We start from the raw sequence: 27,199 nt of genomic DNA, 5'->3' as shown, positions 1-27,199 counted from the left end.
ATCCAGATGGAGAATAGTAATAATTTTAATCATCTCTGTCTTGGTTCTCTTCACTGGCTGCCTGTCCTGTGCCACATCAAATTCAGATACCTCACAATTGTGCATTGTTATTTTTACTCTACTGGATCTGTTACTTACAGAATTTGTTCAATATACTTGTTCATGTTCCCTCTGCTGATCTCTGCATCTCCTTGGCCTTCACTGGATTCTTTGTATCCAAGCTGACAACTACCCATTTTCTAATCTTGCAGATTAACCCCTTTGGTGCTGATGACGGCTCCCGGTTGTCATCAGTTATGGTGGGCGTGTGCTGATGACGGCCGGGAGCCGTCATGACCACGCCCGCGATCGGAATGTGCCGCTTGGGCACAGAATTCCGGCCGCAGCCAGGGGGTTAATTATGGAATGCTTTCTTTAACATATTCAAGTTTTAGCCCACCACCACTTCACTTTTTGTAAAGCCCATAATAACCACCTTTTCTCCAGGACACATTGGCAGATTTTATCAGTGACATGAGGCTGTTAAGGGTAACAGTGCACTTTACAAATCTATTAGCGCCGCTTTTTGAGACAGGAACTTAAGGCTTATCAGTAGGGTTTAGCGATAAATTCCACTCTGCCAGCAGAGTTTGCAGAGTTTTGCCACTCTCAGCTCTGCTTGGAGCGCCGAGTTCCGCAGAAGCTTGGAGCGCCTGGCAGAGTTTACCGGTGCCACCCTGTTAGATTTGGGGGTCTCTAATTGGCAGAGGTAGGTTCCTTTGACCAAATAGGGACCCTTATGTCTAGTCAGGCTAAGGGGGTACACTCCTAAAATAATCCCTGCTCACCTCCTTAGTAGCTTGGCACGAGCAGACATGCTTATCTCAAAGACAGGGTGTTAAGCATTTGTGAACACATACAGTAACCCAGTGACAACACTACAGATGGACACCACACATGGTGTAGTATAAAAATACGTATTTTTATAAAGACTTGACACAAGACCAGAAACGACAAAAATCCACAATACTGTACTTCAAAAATGGTAGAAATAGCTTAGTTCTCTTTAGATATGAAATGCAACACTTTAAGTTCAATGTACCTTTAGATGCGTAACGCTATACAATGAAAGTGCTGCAGGGAAGGTGATGCGTCGATTCCTTACACGCAAGGGCGTTGATGCGTCGGGTCCCCACTGCTGCATAGGGGATGTGTTGGTTCTTCTCCACATGGGGAGCTTTCTTACTGCGCTTCCGTGGCGATGCCACCAGCAGCGCCGTGATGCGATGAAGATCCGGTGCACTGAAACAAAATGGCGTCTTATTCTTGATGCGACAATGATGCATGTTCGCCCGACTGCCGTGCGGCTACTCAGTGATTCCTCTGAGCCACAACAGGCCCTGCGACACGCTTCTCCGGTGATGCGACGGCATCCGCTGTGACGGCGACACTCTTCTCCGGTGATGCGAGGCGCTTCGGGTGATGCGATGGCGGCAGCGGCGGCACGCTTCTCCAGGGATGCGACGGCATCTGCAGCGACAGCTACACTCTTCTCCGGTGATGCGACAACAACGGCAGCGGCGGCGACACTCTTCTTCGTCTTTTTCGTCTTGAGTCGCGCTTCCAGTGACACGCAGTCTCTCAGCAGGCCTAGCTCAACAGCAGGCACTTCAATTCCCAGCAAGGGTAGGCAGGGGAGCTGGTTGGTGAAGTCTGTTGCCCTGAGACTTTAGCAGGAGGCAAGCTCTATCTCAAGCCCTTGGAGATCCTTCACAAGTTGATTTGAAGGTAGCACAAAGTCATTTCTCCGTTCTTTGGCAGGCAGGCAATCACTGCAGGCCAATCCCCCAAACAGCACTCAGCTTAGGGATAGTCTCCTCCTCAGTTTCTCTGGTTCCTCTCCTCAGCAAAGGTCCTTCTTGTTTCCCAAAAGTGATCTAAAGTCCTGGGGTTTGGTTCCCCTCTTTTAAATTCAATTTCTCTTTGTTCTCTGGAGGCAGAGAGGCCTTTGCCAAGTCCAGACCAGTTCTCGTCAGTCCTGGAGCACTCTGTTTACATGACTCATTCTTTCCTTTCACAGTGTAGAACAGGGACATCAGACGCACCACAGGAGGTGGAGCCAGCATTGTGGAGGGAAGGAACACCCCAATTCAGGTCCCAGGTGAAACTCCTCACACCACTCTAGATGTTGATCGCTCTATTCAGCCCTGTGCTGACTCACACTGTCTCCTGGAATCTCCCAGCCCCTGTCACACGAAGTCCAAACAAGGAATACACAACCTATCAGAGGCAGGCTTGGAAAGTTAGGCAAGAAAATACCTACTTTCTAAAAGTGGTATTTTCAAACACAGAATGTTAAAACGAACTTCACTATCATTCTGAGTTCAGGCATACTAAACTCAAATTTCTAACTAGTTCCCAGAGTCTATTAGGATTATAAGATGTTACAATCGAACTGCCCATTCTGGCCTATGGGGAACAGTTAGCCTTACAATAGTGAAAAACAAAAATGGCTGAAATTCACTATGAGGACATGCCACAGACACACCAGGGCATGTCCTACCTTATACTTACTATGCACCCTGCCATTGGGCCTACCATAGGGGTGACTAATATGCAGAAAAGGGAAGGTTTAGGGACTGGCAAGTGGGTGCACTTGCCAAGTCAGCATGGCAGTGTCAGACTGCACACAGGCTCTGCGATGGCAGGCGGAGACACACTTTACAGGCTGTGTCTGTGGGTGGCACAACCAGTGCTGCAAGCCCACCAGCAGCATTTGATTTGCAAGCCCTGGGCACACGCAGTGCACTCTAATAGGGTCTGACAAGTAATCCAAACCAGCCAAACATGAAGTCACTAATCCGTACATCAATTTACCATAGGGAGAGCATATGCACTTTAGCACTGAACAGCAGTGGTAAAGTGCCCAGAGTCATAATGTTATGTTATGTTATTATGCATTTATAACGCACACGGATACTCAGGAGTGTCCCGGCACAGAAGCCAGTATGAAGGAGGCAGAAGGGGGTGGAACGTGGCTGGATGTAAGTTAAAGAGCAAGGATTTAGCTGCTTTTTAAACAGCCTAAGGTCTAGGGTGTTTCGCAGTTCGTAGGGAAGGGCATTCCAGGCCTTGGCCGTCTTGAAAGAGAGGGACTGCCCCCAGTTCTAGCAAGGCGGTAGCGTGGTATAACAGCAAGGCTTTGCCCTGCGGAGCATAGATGTCTTTGAGGCACATAGAAATCAAATTGTCTCCTAAGGTAGGGGGGCCCGGATTTATATAAATGGCATGATGGGCAAGAGTGAGCGCCTTGAACGGGACACGCTGTCCCACTGGGTATCAATGCAGATCCCGGAGATGTAGCTTTGTGCTGGACCTACCTGGAATGCCCAACACTGCTCTTGCTGCTGCATTCTGGATGGTCTGTAACTTTTTTAGCTGATAACCAGGAAGGCCAATGTATAAGGCATTGGCGTAGTCTATAAGCGACAGGATGCAAGCACGAGTCACCATTTCTTTTGCTGATCTGGGTAGCAATGGTAGGAATTTCCTAAGTGATTTCAGTGTGCCGAAGCCCACACCAGCCAATTTTTTTTATCTGTGGTGAGAATCGGAGGTCATCACTGAACCAGACCCTCAGATTCTTCACTTGGCTCCCCGTTGACTTGCCATGGGGTAACCCGTAGGCCAGAGGTCATCCCTGAAGTGCGGAGGGAAAGACCCATAGAGGAGGACCTCAGACTTGTCCTCATTGCATTTGAGCTGCGCTCCCGCCAGCCATTTAAAAGCTGCTGCAAGACAGTTTTTGGCTAAAAAAGGGGACAGGTCATTTTCCTTCCACGTGAAGAGGTGCTGGGTATCATCTGCATAGTCTATGATCTTTGCACCCAGCTCCTCCACCAGATAGATAAGTGGCGGGACGTATACATTGAAGAGAAGGGGGCTCAAGGTTGAGCCCTGGGTGACTCCCGTGGTCACCTTTCTTGATGCTGAAGAAAACGGACGGTACAAAAGGAAGTGGTGATGGACGGAGCATCTGAACCAATCAAACACTGACACGCAGTCAACAGATCTGAGTTTAATCCATCACCGTTCTTTAGCCCACTCTGCTACCCCAGTTCAGACATGGCCATATGCAAATCAGTCTGACCCTGTGCCTCATGGGAACAGTCCAGCCCGAACTGCCAAGCCATGCCTTCCCTGGACCGGAAACAAGCTTTCTAGGACCGGTTTCTGGCATTTCAGCCGTCTTCAGCCAGGCTTGCTTGAATCCAGTGGCAAGGTGAGCAAGGGACTCATGTCTGTGCATACCCTGCCAACTTATGGCGAACAAAGCGGTACAAAAGGGGGTGCTGATGGATGGAGCATCTGAACAAATCAAACACTCACACCCAGTCAACAGATCTGGGTTTAATCCATCACCGTTCTTTAGCCCACTCTCCCACCCCAGTTCAGACATGGCCATATGCAAATCAGTCTGACCCTGTGCCTCATGGAAACAGTCCAGCCCGAACTGCCAAGCCATGCCTTCCCTGGACTGGAAACAAGCTTCCTAGGACCGGTTTCTGGCATTTCAGCCGTCTTCAGCCAGGCTTGCTTGAATCCAGTGGCAAAGTGAGCAAGGGACTCACGTCTGTGCATACCCTGCCAACTTATGGCGAACAAAGCGGTACAAAAGGGGGTGGTGATGGACGGAGCATCTGAACCAATCAAACACTCACACCCAGTCAACAGATCTGGGTTTAATACATTACCGTTCTTTAGCCCACTCTGCCACCCCAGTTCAGACATGGCCATATGCAAATCAGTCTGACCCTGTGCCTCATGGGAACAGTCCAGCCCGAACTGCCAAGCCATGCCTTCCCTGGACTGGAAACAAGCTTTCTAGGACCGGTTTCTGGCATTCCAGCCGTCTTCAGCCAGGCTTGCTTGAATCCAGTGGCAAAGTGAGCAAGGGACTCACGTCTGTGCATACCCTGCCAACTTATGGCGAACAAAGCGGTACAAAAGGGGGTGGTGATGGACGGAGCATCTGAACCAATCAAACACTCACACCCAGTCAACAGATCTGGGTTTAATACATTACCGTTCTTTAGCCCACTCTGCCACCCCAGTTCAGACATGGCCATACGCAAATCAGTCTGACCCTGTGCCTCATGGGAACAGTCCAAAAGGGGGTGGTGATGGACGGAGCATCTGAATCAATCAAACACTCACACCCAGTCAAAAGATCTGGGTTTAATCCATCACCGTTCTTTAGCTCACTCTGCCACCCCAGTTCAGACATGGCTATATGCAAATCAGTCTGACCCTGTGCCTCATGAGAACAGTCCAGCCCGAACTGCCAAGCCATGTCATCCCTGGACCAGAAAAAAGCTTCCGAGGACGGGTTTCTGGCATTCCAGCCGTCTTCAGCCCGGCTTGCTTGAATCCAGTGGCAAAGTGAGCAAGGGACTCACGTCTGAGCATACCCTGCCACACTTATGGGGGCCAAAAGTGGTACAAAAGGGGGTGGTGATGGACGGAGCATCTGAATCAATCAAACACTCACACCCAGTCAAAAGATCTGGGTTGAATCCATCACCGTTCTTTAGCCCACTCTGCCACCCCAGTTTAGACATGGCTATATGCAAATCAGTCTGACCCTGTGCCTCATGGCAGCAGTCCAGCCCGAACTGCCAAGCCATGTCTTCCCTGGACCGGAAACAAGCTTCCAAGGACCGGTTTCTGGCATTCCAGCCGTCTTCGGCCCGGCTTGCTTGAATCCAGTGGCAAAGTGAGCAAGGGACTCACGTCTGAGCATACCCTGCCACACTTATGGCGGCCAAAAGCGGTACAAAAGGGGCTGGTGATGGACGGAGCATCTGAATCAATCAAACACTCACATCCAGTCAAAAGATCTGGGTTGAATCCATCACCGTTCTTTAGCCCACTCTGCCACCCCAGTTCAGACATGGCTATATGCAAATCAGTCTGACCTTGTGCTTCATGGGAACAGTCCAGCCCGAACTGCCAAGCCATGTCTTCCCTGGACCGGAAACAAGCTTCCGAGGACCGGTTTCTGGCATTCCAGCCGTCTTCAGCCCGGCTTGCTTGAATCCAGTGCAAAGTGAGAAAGGGACTCACGTCTGAGCATACCCTGCCACACTTATGGCGGCCAAAAGCAGTACAAAAGGGGGTGGTGATGGACGGAGCTTCTGAATCAATCAAACACTCACACCCAGTCAAAAGATCTGGGTTGAATCCATCACCGTTCTTTAGCCCACTCTGCCACCCCAGTTCAGACATGGCTATATGCAAATCAGTCTGACCCTGTGCCTCATGGGAACAGTCCAGCCCGAACTGCCAAGCCATGCCTTCCTTTCACCGGAAACAAGCTTTCTAGGACTGGTTTCTGGCATTTCAGCCGTCTTCAGCCAGGCTTGCTTGAATCCAGTGGCAAAGTGAGCAAGGGACTCACGTCTGAGCATACCCTGCCAACTTATGGCGAACAAAGCGGTACAAAACGGAGGCAGCCATACCTGCTGTGTCCTGTTCTCTAGAAAGTATTCGATCCAATCCCATACCACGCCGGCGATTCGAATATTGGAGAGACGGGCCAAAAGTTGACAATGCAGCAATGTGTCGAAGGTGGCAGATAGGTCCAATAAAACCAGGGCTGCTCTGCTGGCCTGAATCTAGGCATTCCCTAATAGCCTCTGAGAGTTGTTTGTGTATTGTCTTCTCACCCACCTTCGCCACAGCCAGGAGTAGTGAGATAGGTTGGTAACTGGCTAGTGTGGCAGGGTTTAAGGAGGGCTTTTTAGCAGGGGGAGTAGTTTAGCCTGTTTCCACTCAGGTGGAACCGTGGCTGTTTTAAGCGATAAATTCATGAAATTGTTCACTTCAGGGTTAACCAACTCCTCCAGCACTGCTGCTAACTGCCTAGCTAAACAAGGATCAGCTGGGGTACCTGATTTAAGGAATTTGAGGATGGCCAATGTATCCAACAGAGAAATAGGTGTAAAAGCTGTCAGGGAGGGGCAGGTTGGATCTAGGTCCTGGGCAATCTGTAGGGGGTGATCCACCTGCACTTGGATAATAGGCCCAAAGCTGTCCTGGATCATTTGGATCTTGTCTATGAAGAACCCGGACAGCTCCGCACACCAAGAGTTAGACGCAGGAACAGCAATACGTTCCGTGCAAGGCTTCAGGAAACTTTGGACGATGGAAAAAATGCCTTTTGATTTGTTTTTTGACTGAGCTATGCGCTCCACATAAAAATTCTTGATGGCAGCATAGTAATCTTTCTGGGATTTCCTTAGTACTGTTTTTGCCAGTGGGCAGTAGGCTTGTCTTCAACTGTGATCCAGCTTTTTACCTGATCGTTTTAGCTTTTTGAGCTCATCATAGAACCATGGTTTGGACGGAGTGTTTCTTACTCTCTTATTGACCAGAGGTGGAAAAAATATTTCACGCCCTGTGAGATCCAGTCGTTAAACCCCCCATAGCAAAAGCCGTCTTTAGAGGCAAGTGGGCTGGTGCCTGACAGGACACTGCCTAGGGCAGCCGGCTCAATTAGTTGTAGATGCCTATCTTTAGGTGACCTCATGGTCGGATAAGATGTCTGTATAGTCCAAGAAAAGGGAATAAAAAAATGGTCGGACCAGGAAGCAGGAACTGGTTCCTGGACAACTAAAGGGAAGTTGGAGCATACTCCATCTAAATTGTTCCCCCCCTCCCCCATGGAATGGGGAGTTAACCCATTGGGTCAGTTGAGCCAAATTCAAGTAGTCACTAAATTCCCTCGTATCGGTGGCCTCCACACAGTCCAAGTGAATATTGAAGTCCCCTAAAAGTAGGAAATTCGTATATTGCAGAGCTCTAGGCAAGATGGCTTCATCTAAGGCCATCTAAAACCAACAAAAACAGGTCAGACAATATACAGGAGGAAGGCAAAAAGTTCAGGGATGACCCTGCTAAAGGGCCAAGTCCAACACAACCCTACATCGAGTATTTTAAAACTGAACAGCTAGAAGTCTCACTGTCTCTCAAACACACAGTGATGCTTGTGAGGAGGGGAAAGGGCCTTTTTGGTAGTGTTTGTGCTTGTTTTGGGCTACTTTTCAATTGAAATTGTGCTTTCTGTGTATTTTTTTACTCTTTTTGCTTTCAGCAATGGAGAAACATAGGCTTGGCTGGTACAGGTAAGAGCAGTGGGGCGGGAGGAAAGTCAGCATACGACGGGATAGGAAAATAAAATAAATAAATCCACTTACCTTGCATTTGCTGCATCGCCGAGTCGGCAATGCAGCGAGTGCAAGCCATGCATGAAGAAACACAAGAAGCACCTCAGGAAGTTGAGGTCCTACTACGATGCTGGTGTGAGTGAATCTTCAGGGGATCAGTGAATGTGTGTATCGGGGGTGTGGCTGGACTCACAAAACGGTAAAATGTGATGGCAGTTGGATGCATGGATCCAAGACTGAGCTCAGCTGCCATAGTCCTACCCAGCATGAATAAGAATGATTCGGTACAGTGGCTGCGTTTTTAAAGGGATTAAGTACAGAAGTGATTTCACAGAGTGATGGAGGTGTCTATGAAATGAGTGCATTAAAAACTTGTGCACGTCTGTAAATCGGAGATGTCTGGTTAGAGAGCACCTTACCTCTTCTGTGAATTTTTTGCCAATGGTGACTTTACGAAGAGAGGGGCATATTATCAAGAAACAGGGTTAAAATTATCGCTGCTTTAGCGACAGGAAACTGCAGCTAAAGCAGCGATAATGGGCTTGATAATATGCCCTTGTGAATTCCCATAGAAGCCCACGTTCTGGTGTGAACATGTGCTTCTATGGGAATTCTCAAGGGCATATTATCAAGCCCATTATCGCTGCTTCAGCAGCACTTTCCTGCCGCTAAAGCGGCGATAATTTTAACGCCGTTCTTGATAATATGCCCCAGAAAGCGGTATAACTTCTTCTCTGAGACTCATTTGCCAGAAGCCTGCTGCTGATGTGCCGCATGCATTCACACATTGTAGCGTTATCTTTTGAACTCATGCCACTTAACCCCCCACTTGAGTAATAATTAAATTTAGCGTTTCCACTGCGTGCCTCCATTTTCCTCACAAACTTTAATGAAATGTGACTTTTGCAAAACTTTGTAAATAATTAAATTGTATTTTGCAGCGTAGAGATGCTTTTGAAAGTGTTGCTACAGTAGCTTACCCTGGGAACAATATATTTGCTTGTCATAAATGAAACAGCAATACACGTTGGCGCAAACATCCTCAATTCATCATAAATATTCTAGCGCCGGTGTAGATTAAATGGCTCTAGTACTGGAAGTTACTAGAAGCAAAGATGAACAGTGGGGGTTGATGGTAATTTGATGGTGCTGTGTATGACTCCCAAGTTGTGCTCTAATTTGCTGAAAATGTAACGCTTTCCTTCGTTGTGCAATCCAGTGTGTGTATTGCCTTGTTTTTAAGATCGTCATTGAGGGCTAGATGTAGGTAGGCTATTACCGGTCAGTAATGGCCGAAATCGGTCGTTACCGACCTGTAACAGGCTTTTGAGATGTAGGAGGCTTTTGTACAGATTCGGTAAATAACAAATCGGTATTTACCGAATCATCATTTACCGATTCGGTATTTACCGAATCATCATTTACCGATTCGGTATTTACCAAATCGGTAAATGAGATGTAGGAAGCACTTTCAACAGTGCTTTTGTGCTTTAAGGATTCGTTGGTTGGAGGTAAATAAGGAATTCCTGTGTAAATGCAAATGTGTGCATTTACACCTGTGCCATGTGACTGACATACATGCCCGTAGGGCATGTATGTGTGCCACATGTGCACACAAGCACTAATCAGGGGTGCAGCAGGGTGTCAAAGTGACACCCCGCCACCCTTGACTTTTTTCAATTTTACTGAATCGGTATTTACCGATTCGGTAATAGACATTCATTCCTACAGGCCTCCAGGCCCATAGGAATGAATGGCAAATACCGAATCAGTAATTACCGATTCGGTAAATACCGAATCTTACCGATTCTGTATTTTTTACTGAATAATTACCTACATTGCATTTACCGATTCGAAAATACAGAATCGGTAAAATTCTGTATTTTCGAATCGCTAAATCTAAATTACCTACATCTAGCCCAAGGTTCCTTAGCCCTGGTTTTCACACCGGGAACCCCTACTAAAGGCAACACGTATTGAGTTGCCTCTGGCAGGGATGTAGGGCATCCTTAGAATACTGGTATCTAGATCTTTCTTGCGAGTCAGGGCCTGGATGATGGGACTCTCCCTAGTACCTATGTATTCTCTCCACTGTTTGCAGGCATTATGACTGGTTTCATGAGCTCTCCTATGAGCTTATTTGGGTTCCCTTGAGTGACTTTTTGATGTTCATCCTCTGGGTGAGTTATACCAAACATTGACCTAGACGACTCTTTATATTGTCTGGCTTAATGGTGGATCCAGGGCTCTGGATGGTTCTTAAGTAGCTTCAGTACCTTTCCTAAACATGTTTCAAGATAGTTTAATTTACTGGTCACCCCTCCAAGGACTGCTTTATCATTGCTTCCGCACCTTTATTTTGGTCACTCAGGGCACGAATTTAGGAAGTATTATCCATTTGGGCCACCTCGTAAGTTTTAAAAGCTTTATTTGGCCCCCTTTTCTTTTTTACTGCAGGTGGGCTAGCTATTGCTTGTTAGGGACTGACACTTTAATGTGTCACTTAAAAGCAAGGGATCTGTTTTTTTTACGTTCTGTACAATGGTGTTCACTGTTTCCAGCCTTTCCATCTCTGGTGCTTCTATTGTTGTGAGCACCTCTAGAGTTGCAGTCTGAGTTAGGCCATCCTATCTTCAGCATCAGTAATCATTTTATTTATTCCGTTAAGTAGTTGCAACGGAACCCATAGTGGTAGGGTTTTCCTCATCGGGGCCTAATTGTAATGGTCATTTCCGCTTTCCCATCTTTGGTGGTCAAAGTTAAGAAAATAATCACAATTATGTGTATGATGTCCAATAAAAAGGGTGTGACCATGCCTTCATGTGTGCACGTGACAGGGTGGAACCTACGCCGTCGTAAATGTTGAATGCTTTTCAACATGTCAGGTGCGTTCGGCCCTTCTATGCCACATGTGTCGGTAGTGAGCCTCGAATCAGCCAATCCAAGCGTTCCTGCTGGTAGCAGGGATACCAAACAGTAGTCCAAGTAAACGCCAAGCTTCCTTTTTTAGTCTCACTCTAAAAAGCAGGTAAAGGAGTCTCACTTGGTATAGAGCTTAATGGCTATTTCTGCCTTAGTGGTCCCTTAGTGGTCATAAAGCAGCAGGCACAACGCTCCCCAGTCAGCACTGACCGGGGCTATGGCTCGGATCAGGTAGCAAGTAGCAGGTGAGTCAGTTTCCTTCACCGCTGCCTCTAAACAGCTCCCCAGCGTCTATCCTTACCAGGCAGGCTGCTGCCGGGCACTGCACAACATCCTCAGCACCCAGTGTTGAACACTCGAGACCTGATCTGAGAGCTGTGAATTCTGCAACCCAAGATGTTGTATTGTTGTCTCGCCCACGCGGCTTGGATAGCAACTGAGCTGCAGCAAGGGAATGAAAGCAGCCACGGTGCAGTGCGATAAGGGCAGGGGATATAAGCATGTCAGCTGCCTCTCTTGTTGGTCTCAGTGCCAGCGTGTGGACAAGCATAGTGCTGGGCCTGCATTTCCCTCTGGGCCCCAACGAACTGAAGGCATGCGTGGGATGGGGGAGTCAAAGTCATATCACGGGTCATGAGAGGTGCTTCTCATCTGAGCTTACTCCGAGCTCCTAGCAGCGTTCCCACTGCCAGTTGCCATCTTGAATCTCTTTCAAGGCTAATCAGTAAAATTCTTCCAACAGTGTAAAACAACAGAGTACTACCTAGACAAAACGGAGAGAATCCGGTATGCACAGCAATGCCACTGGCTGCCCAACACCCAAAATAGACCACAGCTTTGAGCGATAAAACCACATTTGAGAAAGTGATACTTTTGTTGGTAGGTTCCAAGTGGGTGATATCTAAGCTGCGCTCATTGATGCTCTTCTTGCACACTCTTGGGCCCATATGAATAGTTGGGGAAAGTACTTGAACAGATTACTACCTGAAACTGAGAAACTCTGAGAAGACATGTCCATGAGAGCTCTATCTGTTTGAGGAACTGAGGCATACATTACTAAATGTTCCAGGATTGGCAATTTATCTATGTTAAAAAGGTTTGCATGTATTCTCATGCTCTCCAAGCTTGTTGGAAGGGTTTCAGCAACTTTCTGCGCTGAGCTCAGTGGCTGCACAGCAGTTAAGGTGGAGGAGCGTCACCCCAGTGCTTTCAGCAGTGGAAATAAAGAAAAAAAAGGATAATAACTTGTTGTTATTATCAATTTATTTGTTCCAGCTACGGTGCCTTTGCGGGGTTGGGCGGGGCTACTCTGCTCTCAGAGCAGGGGGTTGAGCAGGGGTTGGAGTGATGGGCACTCTGTGAATGTAAAGTAACAACAAGAGAGGGAGGAATAGACCGTAGTACCTGTCCTCTTCCCCAGGCATATATATTAGAACAACATGGACAAGACCTCCAGCAGGTGCAGGTCAGGGATGGTCCCCTATCACCTGTACGTTGGATGCTAACAACAGGATGTTGTTGTTAAGAAACCCCTCACCCACCTACCTGGTAGGTGGCATGCTTCATCATCGGGGCCTAGCTGGATCACCGAGTGCAATCCAGCTGTGATGCGACGCCTGTCTACAGCGGAGCGGGATTTCTTGTGAAAGTGACAGTGCTATGTGTGGTGAACTATATGTTAAAAGTACCTATAGGAAATGCAGTTTTTGAAAAGTTTTAATTTAGGGTCCTATGGCACGGGTAAAAACATCAATAGGATATAGTTAAGGTAAAAATGTACCTCTATATCCCTTTCAAGAAGTGTAAAAAAGTGTAGAAGTAAGAAGTGTGCTTTCCTAATTGATGGAACACAGTCGGTCCACTTTCACCTGTAAAAACTCATCACACAAGCTCAGTGACAGATGGTAGTCATAAATTAAAGCCACGACCCCATTCTTCTGCTAAAATGACCCTAATTTCTTCCAGAACTGCAGAAATCATCTCCTGAGCAGTTGTACAAGATTGAAATACTTCTCTGCCTAGATGCATTAGTGTTAATTCTAGAATACAAAAGAAGGTCATTGGCATTTCCCTAGAGTTTTCTCTTATCAGGTTATGAATGTTGAAGGGATGTCAACCCTATACCATTGTACCGACTACGATTTGTGCTTTTCCCTAGGTTCTTGCTTACTGACTTGTTGAAAGAGACCGATCGTTCTACTGCTGAGGCACAGGGTATGCTCCTCTCTGTGGGTGCGCAGAATCCCTACATTTATGAACTCAAAAATGTTACCACAGTAACACACCCATGAGTTGAGATGGTGTGTAGTCTCAATTTCATTAAGCAACATGTCCCTGAGATAAGGCACCTCTCAGCACATGAAAAATACAGTCAATTCAGTACGGGCCTACTCAATTAATACGTTTTAGATCAAGGACACCTTTAAAAGAATCATTAAGAAAAAATCAAAAAGTGAGGTACAGAGATCATAAATTCAACTGCATAAAGTTATTGCCACAAAGCTTCTCAGTGGTTAGGGAATACAGAGTAAAGTACAGAATCAGATTAAGCAAAATCAATGGAGAATTGGACACCATCTCTAACAGAATTGGAAATTGTCAGGAAAGTTCTCGCTCACCCCCAAAATTGGGGGTTTATACTCTTTTTCTGAATAGAAGATCATCAAAACTGCACAATCATCCCACCCATAGAGCCCACCTGGAAAAGAGTATTCGAGGAAGGGTGCAGGGAAATTCACATAAATAGCAACCTCTGTAATGGAAAAGAATGAATGCCCAAACTCGACTATTCCTCAAAGCAAAAATTAGATTTTGTTTTACTGTTTTTATTTCATTTCTGAAAATATGAAACAACAGAGTTCTAGTTATAGAACGAATTTTCAAAACACAATTGTCTCTTTTGTATATGTATTTTCTAGGCCCTAAAGTTACTATAACTATAAGGCACTACAGCACCTCCAAGACAGGATATTGTATCTCTTGCCCTTCCCAGTTCAATCCATAATGCTAAATATTAGAATTAATTGGCCCTTTGGTACACCAGGTTGTTCCTGGAGGCACTTTTCACTCACAATTTTATGTTTGACAGGGATGGTGTCCACAGTCTAGTCTAGGCCCAGAAAAGATATGCTTAAGAACTCCTTCTCAGTGTCCCAAAATTACCAGCTCATACAAAGAAACTGAAATTCAATTGATAAGGCACACCAGAATTTAAATGTGCTTCCATTGATTCTTTGCATTATAATATGTGTAGTATAATGTTTTCAGAAAAGTAGTATTTATATGTGCATGTAAACTATTTTTGTGCAAAGGCTAATTTGGTTACGGAAATTGAGTAGCAACATATATATTAGATACTTTGATTCTCACGTTAAAACAATCTTTGGTTAATAGCAACAAGATTTCCAGCCAAATTTGGTTAAAGAAGATGGTACCTTCAGGAAAATATAGACAGACTCTGACCAGTTCTTAGGTTGTGCTTGTAGAACCGAAATTTTCAACTAGTATCAAATAGGATTATTGTGCATTGGCTTTCAAAACACAATTGCATCTAAGTACAGATTAAATACTGTAAACATTAAATTCACTAAAGCTCTGTTTTCAAGTAATCATTATTTTTGCATTCAGGTCATGGTGTGGATCCATGGAGGAGGATTAATCCATGGCGGTGCATCCTTTTATGATGGATCTGCGTTATCCGCATATGAAAATGTTGTTGTGGTATCAATTCAGTATCGACTCGGAGCACTTGGTTTTTTAAGGTAAAATATTTTTAGAACATGTTCACTTTAACAAGTATTTTAGTCACAACTTGCCGGGGCAAACATACTTAAAACACACAACTACTTGTATTTTCCAAATAGCCTTGGTTTGTTGAGATTGACAAACCAGTGAAGGGTTTGAACACAGCAGTGATTAATTTGTAAAAGATTTAAGTGCCAGGGTCCAAAGTATTTCTCAAGGGTCCACAGAATGTTGGCACCACCCACAGCTGCTCCTACTGCTGCCAAATGACAGTAACAGCAGTACCTACATGCTAGTTTCCTCTTTAAAAAAAATATATTAAATCATTAAATGCTGCTTTGATTAATTCTGCTTTGAAAATAGACATGTAGCGCCACCGTGGAGTGGATACAAACATGATCATGTGTAGAAATAAGTGCTGGTGCTAAGCGGTAGCAGATACAAGCACAAACTAAGGCACTGGCCCAAAGAAATGTATGGACCTGATTTGTAGTTTTTATTTAGGCGCAAAGAAAACTATTGCCTGTAAAATCATTTGGATCTCAAACATGGTTAGGTCTGCTTTTAGTAATTGTGTTTCTTGGAGTAAGATGACCCCAAATAAATAAGTACCCTGACATTAAAACTAATCAGCTTGACCAGTAGTTCTGACCATTTACCACACTACTCCTGAACTTCCAGCCACAATGGCCTATGTGTGAAGTCTCCACTGTAGAGCCAGTGTATGAAGGTTGTTGCTTGTGTAGTGCAGGTGGAATTAAACCAAACCATTCTCTAGAACCCCATCCCCCTGCCACCAACCCAGTAAACATTTCAACTGTACTAACAAAAAGCTCCAGTGCCCTTCCTGTATCGAGCAGGGTGAAGTAGGTATGTAACCATACGTCCTTTTCACATCACTATGTTTGGGAATCTTACCATATTTCTCCTCTATCCAGGAAACCTCAATTCCATAACGCCCCCGCCTATGCCTGTCCCTTCTATAATCACTTCACATTCCCCTTTCACTCCATTCTATAATCGCTTCAAAGTTCCCTTTCACTCCATTCTATAATTGCTGGCCTCTTATATTATCCAACAGGCCATTGTTTTATGAGGTGGGGCCCGTGTCCTGTGGATTCTGTCTAGTTCTACCTTGAAGGCTTCATGTCCCAGTAGTCTCTGAAAATCTTCTGGGCATATACCTTCCTCTCTGCTTGATATTCCTCGAATGCTAGTGCTATTTTGTTTAGTGCTTTTTCCAAGTTGTCCAGTTGCCCTTGTAGGGCTATGTTCTGTTCTTCACTGCAATGAGCTCCTGTCTGAGGAATTCCTGTTTCCCAAATCTACTGTCCCCTGCTTCCTCCAGAGAGAACAATCTTTCCTCCAAGCTACTTATGTCAGCTTTGATTTCTTGAATCTCTTCAGAAGTTCTCTTTTAAAGGGGTAACCCCATCACAAAGTCCCTGAAATTAGTCCCCCAGGAAATGTCTCATGATCGGACCTTTGTTTGTTCACCTTCAGAGGGCAGAGCAGCCTACAGGCTGACCATGGCCTTGTCTCTTCTGCTTGACTCCACTTTCTGTGCTTGTTGCCTTGCCAGCATACCTTCAATTGATGTGTAATTTTTCCCTTTGATGTTGTCATGTTGCAACCCTTCTTCCAGGTTTACTGGTATTGGCCATGCCTCTCTAGAGCTCATCCGCTTTTCTCTAGCCTCCTAATTCATCTTTTGTTGCTCATTTCTTAAGTTGTTTTTTGTCATATGAGGAAAAGTCCTCTAATGAGACCAACATTGAAGTCGCTGCAACATGTAAGCCTTGTTTCTTTGCCACTAGCATTTTGTGCAATGTCCATTGTAACCTCACCTCTTTGCACTGTGTGTACTTTGTATTGAACATTGCCCACCCCCTAGTGTCCCTTAATGGTTTGATGGAAGGCATAGTAGATTTAAAGCCCCGTGCTATTTGGATGTTCAGTTTAACATCCCGAGCCCATTCGCAGTGTTGTTTCACTCTTCAACAGCTCCTTCGCATCCGCCACCTTCCCGGAGAGCTGGAAACATGCCGAGCTCAGCGCCCTCCTGAAGAAACCCACCGCGGACCCCACGGACCTCAAGAACTTCTGCCCCATCTCGCTCCTCCCTTTTCCTGCCAAAGTCATTGAGAAGACCGTCAACAAACAACTCCCCGCCTTCCTCGAGACTAACGGATCCCTCGACCCCTCGCAGTCCGGCTTCTGAGCAAACCACAGCACCAAACCCTCCCTCATCGCAGCTACCGACTACATCAGGTCCCTGCTCGACAACGGGGATACAGCTGCCCTCATCCTCCTGGACCTCTCAGCAGCCTTCGACACCGTGTGCCACCGCACCCTGATACGGCACCTCAGCAACACCTGAATCCAAGGAACGGCCTTGGAATGGATCATCTCTTTCGTTGCCGGAAGAACCCAGAGAGTCCGCCTTCCGATCCGTGGCCACCGAAGTCATCTGCGGCGTTCCTCAAGGATCCTCGCTCAGCCCCACCCTCTTCAACGTCTACATGAGCCCTCTCGCAGCCATCGCACGCCAACACAACCTTAACATCATCTCCTACGCTGACGACACCCAGCTGATCCTCTCCCTCACCAACGACCACGCCACCGCCAGAGCCAGCCTCCAGGAAGGGATGAAAGACGTCACGGAATGGATGAAGCTCAGCCGTCTGAAACTGAACTCAAACAAGACGGAAGTCCTCATCCTGGGACCATCCCCCTCTGCCTGGGACGACTCCTGGTGGCCCTCTGCGCTGGGCACCACCCCCAAGTCCACGGACCATGCACGCAACCTGGGCTTTATTCTTGACTCGTCCCTCACGATGACCAAGCAAGTCAACGCCGTCTCGTCATCCTGTTTCAACACCCTGCGCATGCTCCGAAAATTCTTCAGCTGGATCCTCACCGACACCAGGAAGACAGTCACCCAGGCCCTTGTCACCAGCCGACTGGACTATGGGAACACCCTCTGTGCTGGAACCACAGCCAAACTCCAGAAAAGACTCCAGCGCATACAGAATGCCTCTGCACGACTCATCCTGGACATCCCCCATCACAGCCACATCTCTGCCCATCTGAAAGACCTGCACTGGCTCCCCGTCAGTAAGAGGATCACGTTCAGACTCCTCACCCACGCACACAAGGTTCTCCACGACATGGGCCCCAAATACCGCAACACCCGCCTCACATTCCACACACCCACCCGCCAGCTCCGATCCGCCAGCCTTGCTCTCGCCGCCGTCCCACGAATTCGCAAAGCCACCGCCGGAGGAAGATCCTTCGCCTACCTGGCGGCCAAGACATGGAACTCCCTCCCCACCCCACTACGGCTGACCCAGGACCATCTCTCCTTCAGGAAACAACTCAAGACCTGGCTGTTCAAGCAGTAGCGACTCCCCTCCCTCCCAGCGCCTTGAGACCCTAACGGGTGAGTAGCGCGCTCTACAAATTACTTGATTGATTGATTGATTGATTGATTGACTCTGTCAGCTCTGCTATTTGCTGTGTGTGAGTGGGCTCAGTCCCCTGATGGCTCTCTTTGGTGTCAAAGCCACCCAATCAACTCCTTCAGTACAGTTTTTTCTCACGAGGTGCAGGGAAGGAACAGTCAGCTAGGTTATTCTGACTTTGAACCCTGTGCTGTTTATCTCCAAGTATTCCTCCCAGCACTCCCATGCTGGGGAGATAATGCCAGGTACCCACACATCACTCACTAGACTTTCTGTAGTGTAGAGCCACATAGATATAGCCCTGATGAAAGCCAGGAAGCTTATAACAGGCAGAAACTTGTTGGCATACTTTTGTGGTTTATCCTTAGGTTCATTTAGTTAGTAAACTGAATCATAGCATCATCCAGAAAAGATAAGAAATATCTAAGAACTCCAGCAGGTCAGCCTCCCCTTGAGGTTGAGTCCAGCCTGGTAGCACCATCCTAACAGGGTGGGACGAGGTGGCAAATGATGAAGCATGTTACATTACATGAGCGAGCCATCCTCGTACAATTCTTGGTATAGCCTAGACACTGGGATTACATTAGGTAGCGACTGCAGGGATCTCTCAAGGTCCTTTTTCAAGTCTTGCTGAGTAGCCAACTAGGCTCATAGCAAAATCCAAGGATGTCACGCCATTTGGGTGGTATATTATTTGAATGACGGCAGGCGTGAGCCCACTAATGCCCTTGATCTCTCCACTTGTGTGATATGATATCTAATTATTGTCGCTAAAGCAGAGGAGAGCCTTGCGGAACAAGTTTATGGATTTGACATAGATCTGACAGAGATGAGCAACTTATCTAAAAATCAGGTTTGTGACATTTACACTTAAGATCTAGCTTTAATAATGAGGGGGCATATTACCAACAACTAGCGATAATTATCGCTATGTTGGTTTAGAGGCGATATTTTTATCGCCGAGCTGCGGCGATTTTTATCACTTAGGAACCTTGCTATTATCAAGGTTTATCTCTTAAGTGATAAAAATCGGCCGAAATGCATGAATATCGCTGAAAAGTCAGCGATATTCATGCATTACCGAGCTAATGCTCTTAGCCATGTTATTCACCTCCCATTGGATAACACGGCTAAGAACTGCTCAGGGGCAGGTGTTAGCTTTTGGAGATATTCGCGCTTAGCGCAAATATCTCCAAAAGTTGGTAATAGGAGATAGCGATGTTAGCGACTGTTTCCAGTCGCTAACATCTTGGCATGCCCACTTTGCATGTCATTAGTGATAAATATCACTGACATGCAAAGCGGTGCCCAAGATGGTCGCTATCTCCTACTAGCTGTCGCTAACGGGTGTTAGCGACAGCTAGGTAATAGGAAGATAATTTGCTTTCTTGGCTTTTAAAGCCAAAAAAGCGTAGATAAACCCCCTTGATAATATGCCCCGAGATTCTTTGTAATACAAAAAAATGCAGCACAGATGTTTTTTCTAGATTCTTCTAAGCTAAAGACAGAAAATATGAATTTTATACTTAGAAAGGACCTATTTGAATAAAGATACTACTTCATCCTGTGCAATAAGTAGCACTCATGAATGGTAAGTCTGCAGGGCCACACCTGCTACATATTTGGTATATCACCCTCCTGTATAAGGGAGCAGCATATATTACAGTCCTGGGAATCACTAAAGTGTAGATTACAATGTTCTATAGGAAGCAGTACCAGGTAGTTATTTTGGTTGCCATGGTGAACTGTGGGCTGGTGTCTCATGGTTGCAGTTCCATTAGGAAGATTACATTCTCTAGGATGCTTGGCAGTGCTGTAGGTTATAGTTCCCTATCTTGTGCAGTATGGTGGGTTGAGGTCAGTAGCAGGGCAGATTTTATGACTAGTGTCTACAGTATACCAGGCAGTGTAGAGTAACTCTCCCTAGTGTAGGAAGGCGAGGTTTTATGTGGTGATGCTGGTTACGCTTCGCTATGCAATACTGTCAAAAACCCCAGAGAAGGTCCTGGGTTAAGAGTTGTTCTGGCTGTCCCTGGTGCTGAACAGGAGCTGCATGAGAACTGAATGTACTGCTGAAACAGTGGTGCATGGGGAAAAGTTGCAAAAACACAACAAAAGTTGGTTACTGACTTTGACCAAAGGTCCGATGGAGTTCCCTCTAGATGCAACGTCGAGTAAAGGGGTTTGGGTCCTGGACTGGCGACCAACAGGCCTTGGCAGCGGTAAGTGGAGCAGGAAGATACTTTGAAATGCAGTGGTTCTGGTGAATGCAGTAGCTTCCTATAAATTCGTGCAAGGAAGGACTACAGTTCCCTCAATGCACTAGACCATCTGGATTTGGGCGATCCCTCAGAAGGCCCGATGGCTAATACTTCGGATCCGGGCGTTGTGTTACCTGCAGTTTGCAAGGGACTAATGGCAGTAGTCCAGGAGAGTCTGAGGGTGTTTCAGGCTTTCACAGGGGTCCCAGGGAACTGAGAGATAGCCTAGGAAGAGTCTCAATCAGGCAGTTCCAGGAACATGGCCACAGGTGCAGGGTATACCTCTTATGCTTTGTGTAAGCCCTGTTGTCGTAGACACTGCTCTCTTCTTCTGTCCTCTTTCATGCAGGTTGTTCAGAACTGAGGTTCCTCGATTTGGAGGAGTTAGGGTTGTGAAGCAAGCAGCCAAGGGACTGCTAGTCCCTCCAGCGTGTCCACCATTGAGAAGACAACATCAGGGGGTGTAGGTCACCTTTTGTACAGACCTGGGCAGTGAACTCCGCTCCATTCACGGAGTTTGTGGAGTTTTCTGCACTTCACTCTCCACAGAGCTTGCAGAGTGCAGAAAACTCCATTTTGCATAGTGCAGGGGAGTTTTTCTCCGCTCGCGCTCACGAATGGTAAGTTCGCGAGCGCCAGATGCCGCTCGGGTATAATTTCTACCAGAGCGACAGGGAAACCAGCGCAAATGGCAGTTCGCATTGCACTCCGCCACTTGCGGAACTCCACAGAGTTTTTCTGTCACTTTGCAGAGTTCTGCGTAGCAGAACTACACGAACTAGGCCCAGGGTTACTTTTGTACCCAGAACCCTCCACTCTGCCACTTCTAAAAATGTCAGAACCCTTTTTGTGGGGGAAACCAGACTGCCCAACCAGAAGGTGTGGCTAGCCTAATGGGGTAAACACCATCTTGACTATCTAAATTTCCCACCTGCCCAGGTCATATGTGCCTAGGGGAGGGGGAGGGCTGTTTCCTTCTCTGGAAGTCAGCCCTAATGCATATCAGAGGCGGTGCAGCCTTTGAAGCTCACCGCCTTGATGCGTCACTTCACTAGCCTGCCTGGGAGAGAGGAGGTGTGACCTCCTTCCAGCCCAGCCTTTGTTCCTGACCTCTGGGAGTGATCACTCTGCTGAGCAGGAGATTGGAATCGTGTCTTGACAGCAGCAAGAGCAGGAAGTAGGGTCTTGCCGGCCACAGCACAGAGAAGCTGGAGCAACCAGGTGGGCAACCTCTAAGGTAGACACGTGGGTGTATGCCATATCGTCCTCAACATGAGGTTCATGTCAAGAGTGCGAAGTCACGTTGTTTGATACCAAACGTGACATATTTAGGCAGTACCATAATGAAGCTGCCAACCTCGGGTTTGCCCGGGTGCCAGCCTATTTTATTCCTGCAGACCATCTAACAATTATATTGTCCTTTAATGGTAAAGGGCACTTTGAGTCATATAATCTTGCACTTACATGTCCACACCTTTGATATACTGCACCATGCCTCCTGGGAGTTAGGAGGACTTTCTCAGGGGAAACTGGTGTATATGAAAGCATTGACTTTGCTAACCATGGTGAAGGTAAAGTTGAGTTCAATCACTTTGCCCGGCTCCTATGTTCTGCAATAACAGGCCTGCTGTCAGTAGCTTATTTGGGTCCCTCAGGGTGGCACAAACAGTTCTGCAAGCCCTGGGGACCCCTTTACCACCCACGCCCTGAGCACTACTGGTACCATATACTAGGGACTTATAAGGGGGGTAAAGTCTGTGTCAATTGGGATTGCCAATTCACACATAACAGTTTTAGGGAGAGAACACTGGGGTCTGGGCTGCAGACATCCATATATAAGAGTCATAGCCATCAGCATTGGAGCAAAAAAGTGGGGAGGGGCTTGTCCGTACAAAAAGAGACCTTTCCTACACTTTGGGCTCAGTACGGTTTGGTCTTCTAGTGTACACTGAAGTGGTTGAGGTGCTTTGGTGACCCTAGGATGCAGATCACTGTTGTGGGACATTGTCAATAGGTTGCATTGCAATGGATTAATGTCCGTATGATGCAGTACCATGTGGTGAGTTAGTGTTCCTAGAATACAGTCCAATAAAATTGATTCGTGTATTTGTATCCCTAGTGTGTAATTCAGTGTGGCAGATTGTTCCCTTAGAATTAGGTTCTGTGTGGTGGGTGTTCCTTTGATGCAGGGTGTTGTGGTTAGTAACCCTTCAGATGCAATGTGGTGAGTTGGTTTTGTTGAGTTAGCACCTTGGGGTAGCAGTGTTGTTGTATAGGTTGGTGCCTTTCTGCGGCCATTGACTGTGGTACAGAGAGTTAGTATTCCTAAAATGCAGTTTTGCAGTTGCTTCCACCAGGATGCAGTAACATCCGGTGGGTTGTTATCCTTATGGCATTATTGCATTGTGGAGGGTCTGCCTCTCTGCGGAACTCTAGATGAGGCCCAGTGCTGTGATAATATGATGGCAGAAGGGTTCAAAAGGTTGGCTGGGTGGAAAAAGTCTAATACTTGGAAAATAAACCATATGGCCCATTAGGGTCAGCCTCTTTAGAAAGAAATTCTTTACTAACTAAACTCCCATGCTAATTATTTCATGATGACTAAATAGCCAAAACAAGCAGGCTAGGGCCTGATTAAAAGTTTAGTGGACAGATTTGTTTCCTTCAGGATGGCAGAGGACGTTTAGAGACGATCACTGGCACTGCGGTCATCCCTATTCATTGAAATGAACTGCTGTCACAGTAATTCCTTTCAACATAGTAAAAGTTTGGTGTACGGCAGTCATTGGTTTTGACAGCCACACTCGAAACTATTGGAATATTTTATTTTTCAACAACAAACTCCAAAAGTGGGAGTTTGTTTTTGAAAAACAAAAGTCTAATGAGCCCCACACCCTTCAAGTGTTGTCCCAAGGCAAGTGATTATTTTAGTTTTCTTCCGGTTCCTCACCTCCTGTTTTTTCCTGGCAGAGATAAACAGGAAAAGAACACCATACAACCTAAACAGAGCAGATGGTATAATATTCCTTCCCCGTCAGGTAGTCAGCAGAGGTATTCTGTCTCTAGAGTAAAAAGGGGCTCCATCAATGGAATACTTAACCCCTTCGATTCCACACCTCCCCTGTGCCACGCCCTTTTTTGACTATTTGGGGTAGTTCGTGCTTCAGCTCCCATAACGTTTTGTCTAACATAAGGTATCCACGCTAACTTGGCATCCTTTTCTTCCAGAACCCTGAGGATTCTAAAGGTAACAGAGGTTTTTTGAATTCCCTTGGAGAGGGATTGAGAAATTAGGCAAAATACAGCTACATTTAGGTTTTTTGGGGAAAAATGGGATAAAAGTGCTGCAGAAGAAAAAGTCTAGTTTCTTCCCTGCAAGTGGTATCAACGGAGGGTGTGTGATGCTAAAATCACCATCTTCCCAGCTTTCAGGAACAGGCAGACGTTTGTCACAAAACAAAAATTCTCTACACAGTTTTGGCATTTTAATGGGACAGCCTATTTTTCCAATTTTTTGAGCTTTCAACCTCCTTCCAGTTAGTTTTAGAAATTAGTATGAAACCAATAATAGATCCCAGAAAGCTATACAGTTCTAAAAAGTAGACCAAACTTTTAATTTAGCAATTTTTTGTGTAGGTCCTTCAAGGTTTTCCTATGGAAAGTAAATGTTGGAAAAAAAAGAATATTGAAATCTAGTTGAAAAAACAGCCATTTGAGCCTACATTTTCACCTGTAACTTCTACTAACCATGGTAGATTTTTTTAACCTTTATACCGTTATGTATTTGGGACCCTTATGGTTGCTGGGTTATATGAGGCTTGCTGGTTCATCAAGAACCTCAAGTACCCAGAGCCAATTACTGAGTTGCACCTTGCAATATGTTTTCATTGTGTACCGGGTGGACAGTAATTCATTTGGTAAAATATAAAGAGTGTAAAATCGGTATCAAGTAAACCTATGTATTTCTGAAATCGGAACAAGATATGGAGTTTAGAAGCAGTGGTTATTTGTGCATGTACCCATATTAGCATGTGAATTAGAGGGTATTGTTAAAATTGACTTCTTGTTTACATGCTGTCTTAGATTTGGAAGGCAGAAATGCAGAGAAAGACAAATAGTAATAACATTTGCTCTACTGTTTTGTGGTTCCCTAAGACAACCGATACAAATGGTACCTTACTTGTGTGGGTAGGTTTAGTGGCCATGACAGGAAACAGCCCAAAAAGGAACAGGGACACATAACATTTTTCCAGTGAAAACTGACCCTTGTGTTGCAATGTGCGTAACTGGGCATTTTGACCCTAGCTCAGCCAGAACCAAGAAAAACCTAGCTAACCTGTATATTTTTGAAAAACAGACACCCACGGAAATCCAGGAAGGGGTCACTTGTGAGGCTCTCACAAGGTTCTGTTCTGTTTGCGAACCTCAAACTTAGTAAAAAATAAAAACACATTTTCCTCACATTTCTGTGATGGAAAGTTCTTGAATCAGCAGGGAGCCACAGAATTCCACCCACCCAGCATTCCCCCAAGTCTGTTGTTAAAAATGGTACACACTTGTGTTCGTAGGTCTACGGTCCACGTCAGAAAATGGGCCAATACACAACATGGACAATCACATTTTTCGAGTGAAAACTGACCCCTTCTTTGCAATGTGCCTAGCTGTGGATTTTGGGTCCTAGCTCAGCCGGCACCCAGGGAAACCTGGAAAACCTGTGCACTTCTGAAAAAACACACTCCCATAGGAATCTAGGATGGAGTGACTTATCTGTCTCTCACCAGGTTCTGTTACCCAGAATCCTTTGCAAACCTCAAACTTTGTCAAAAAAACACTTTTTCCTCACATTTCTGTGATGGAAAGTTCTGGATTCTGTAAAGAGCCACAAACTTTCACCCACCCAGCATTCCCCCAAGTCTGCCGATAAAAAGAATACCTCGCTTGTGTGGGTAGGCCTAGTGCGTGCAACAGTAAATTACCCAAAACATATTGTGGAGACATCAAAATTATTTATCATGAGACAACCTGGTTTTGCAAGGAAGTCATCCATGTTTTTGGCCCCAAGCTCGGCAGCTATCTAGGGCAACCTACTAAACTCAGACATTTTTTAAAACTAGACACCCTGGGCAGCCCAGGGAGGTGTAGCTTGTATGGATCCCCGAATGTTTTTTTACCCAGAATCCCCTGCAACTCTCAAATTGAGCTTCAAAAAATCAATTTTTCCTCAAATTTATATGTGGTAAAGTTGTGGGATCACCAGACAGACACAAATTTCACCCAGCATTCTCCCAGGTTTTCAGATAAAAATGGTGCCTCACTTGTGTGAGTGGGCCAAGTACCAACGACAGGGAAGGGCCCAAAACGTATTGTGGATACATTAAAATTATGCATCGCAAAACAGCCTGGTTTTACAAGGTGGGCACCTGCGGTTTGGTCCCGGGCTAGACAGCCTTCTAGGGAAGCTTGTCAAACCCAACTAGACCCCTGGGGGAGTCCAGGGAGGCATGGCTTGTGTGGATCCCCCAATGGTTTCTTGCAAAAACAGGTTGTTTTGTCATAGATAAGGGGCACCTGCGTTTTTGGGCTGGGGCTCGGTGCCTATCATGGGAAACCTACCAAAAGAAGACATTTCTGAATACTAGATACCCAGAGGAGTCTAGTAGTGTGTGGCTTGTGTTGATCCCCCAACATTTTCTTACCCAGAATCCCCTGCAAACCTCAAATTTAGCTACAAACCTCATATTTCTGTGTGTGAAGGTTGTGAGATCACCACCCCGGCAGCGTTTCCCTCAGTCTCTCGATAAAAATGATATCTCATTTGTGTGGGTGCCCAAAGCAGTGTTAGCCTAAAATGAATGAAAAAAACCTGCCCTTCTGGACCCACTTTCGTTCCCCCTCAGTTCCCCCTCAGTTTTTAATTTTATATGTTTTTAGGCTCTCTGCTTTGGGCACCCACACAAGTGAGGTATAATTTTTATCATGAGACCGAGGGAAGCGCTGGGTGGTGGGAAGACACATTTTCAGCACCAAAGTATGAGGAAAGTGTGAATTGTTAGGTACATTTGAGGTTTGCAGGGGATTCTGTATAATAAAATGCTGGAGGATCCATGCAAGCCACACCACCAGTCAAGCACTGCCCATGCATACCCCCAGCTTACAGCCACCCATGCATAGCATTAGCCAAGTGCCATCTATAATATGGTATAAAATGTAATAATATGAAGACAAAGTCTATTAGGATAAGCAGAGTGGGTTTATTAAAACCTCATCCATGAACAGCCACAAGTAACTGACAAATACAGAATCCTTCAAGCAGGTACATTCTGAGAATTAAGAATGAAGGGGGGGAATGACATGTCTTAAAGGGGAAGGAAAAGAATAATAAGAAAAGGAGAGAACATCACACATCTCCCTTCCTTTACAAAAAGAAAAAAAGAACATCACACATCTCCCTTTCTTTATAAATAAGAGAATGAGAACAAGTTAAACAGTATAAACATAAGGAAAACGAGCTAAACATAATCTTTTAAGTAGCACGGGGCCCTACGAATTCTTTGACTTCTTTTAGAAGGAGACGATAACCTGTCAAATGAAGAGTTGGAAG

At 45.9% G+C, this 27,199-nt stretch overlaps 1 protein-coding gene across 1 annotated transcript in view; it reads left to right on the top strand.

The window, feature by feature from the left end:
* LOC147673983 (fatty acyl-CoA hydrolase precursor, medium chain-like) overlaps positions 1-27,199 on the top strand; it is a 419,415-nt gene that overhangs the window by 126,217 nt on the left and 265,999 nt on the right. The window contains exon 5 of the mRNA XM_086945068.1: positions 14,757-14,890. Coding sequence (XP_086801194.1) covers positions 14,757-14,890 — 134 coding nt within the window. The remainder of the gene's footprint in view (positions 1-14,756; positions 14,891-27,199) is intronic.

The sequence above is a fragment of the Lissotriton vulgaris genome, chromosome 12 (genome assembly GCF_964263255.1).
Source record: "Lissotriton vulgaris chromosome 12, aLisVul1.2, whole genome shotgun sequence".
NCBI classification, from domain to species: Eukaryota; Metazoa; Chordata; class Amphibia; order Caudata; family Salamandridae; genus Lissotriton; species Lissotriton vulgaris.
Note: the sequence above shows the minus strand (reverse complement) of the source record. Positions and strands in the feature narration are given on the sequence as shown.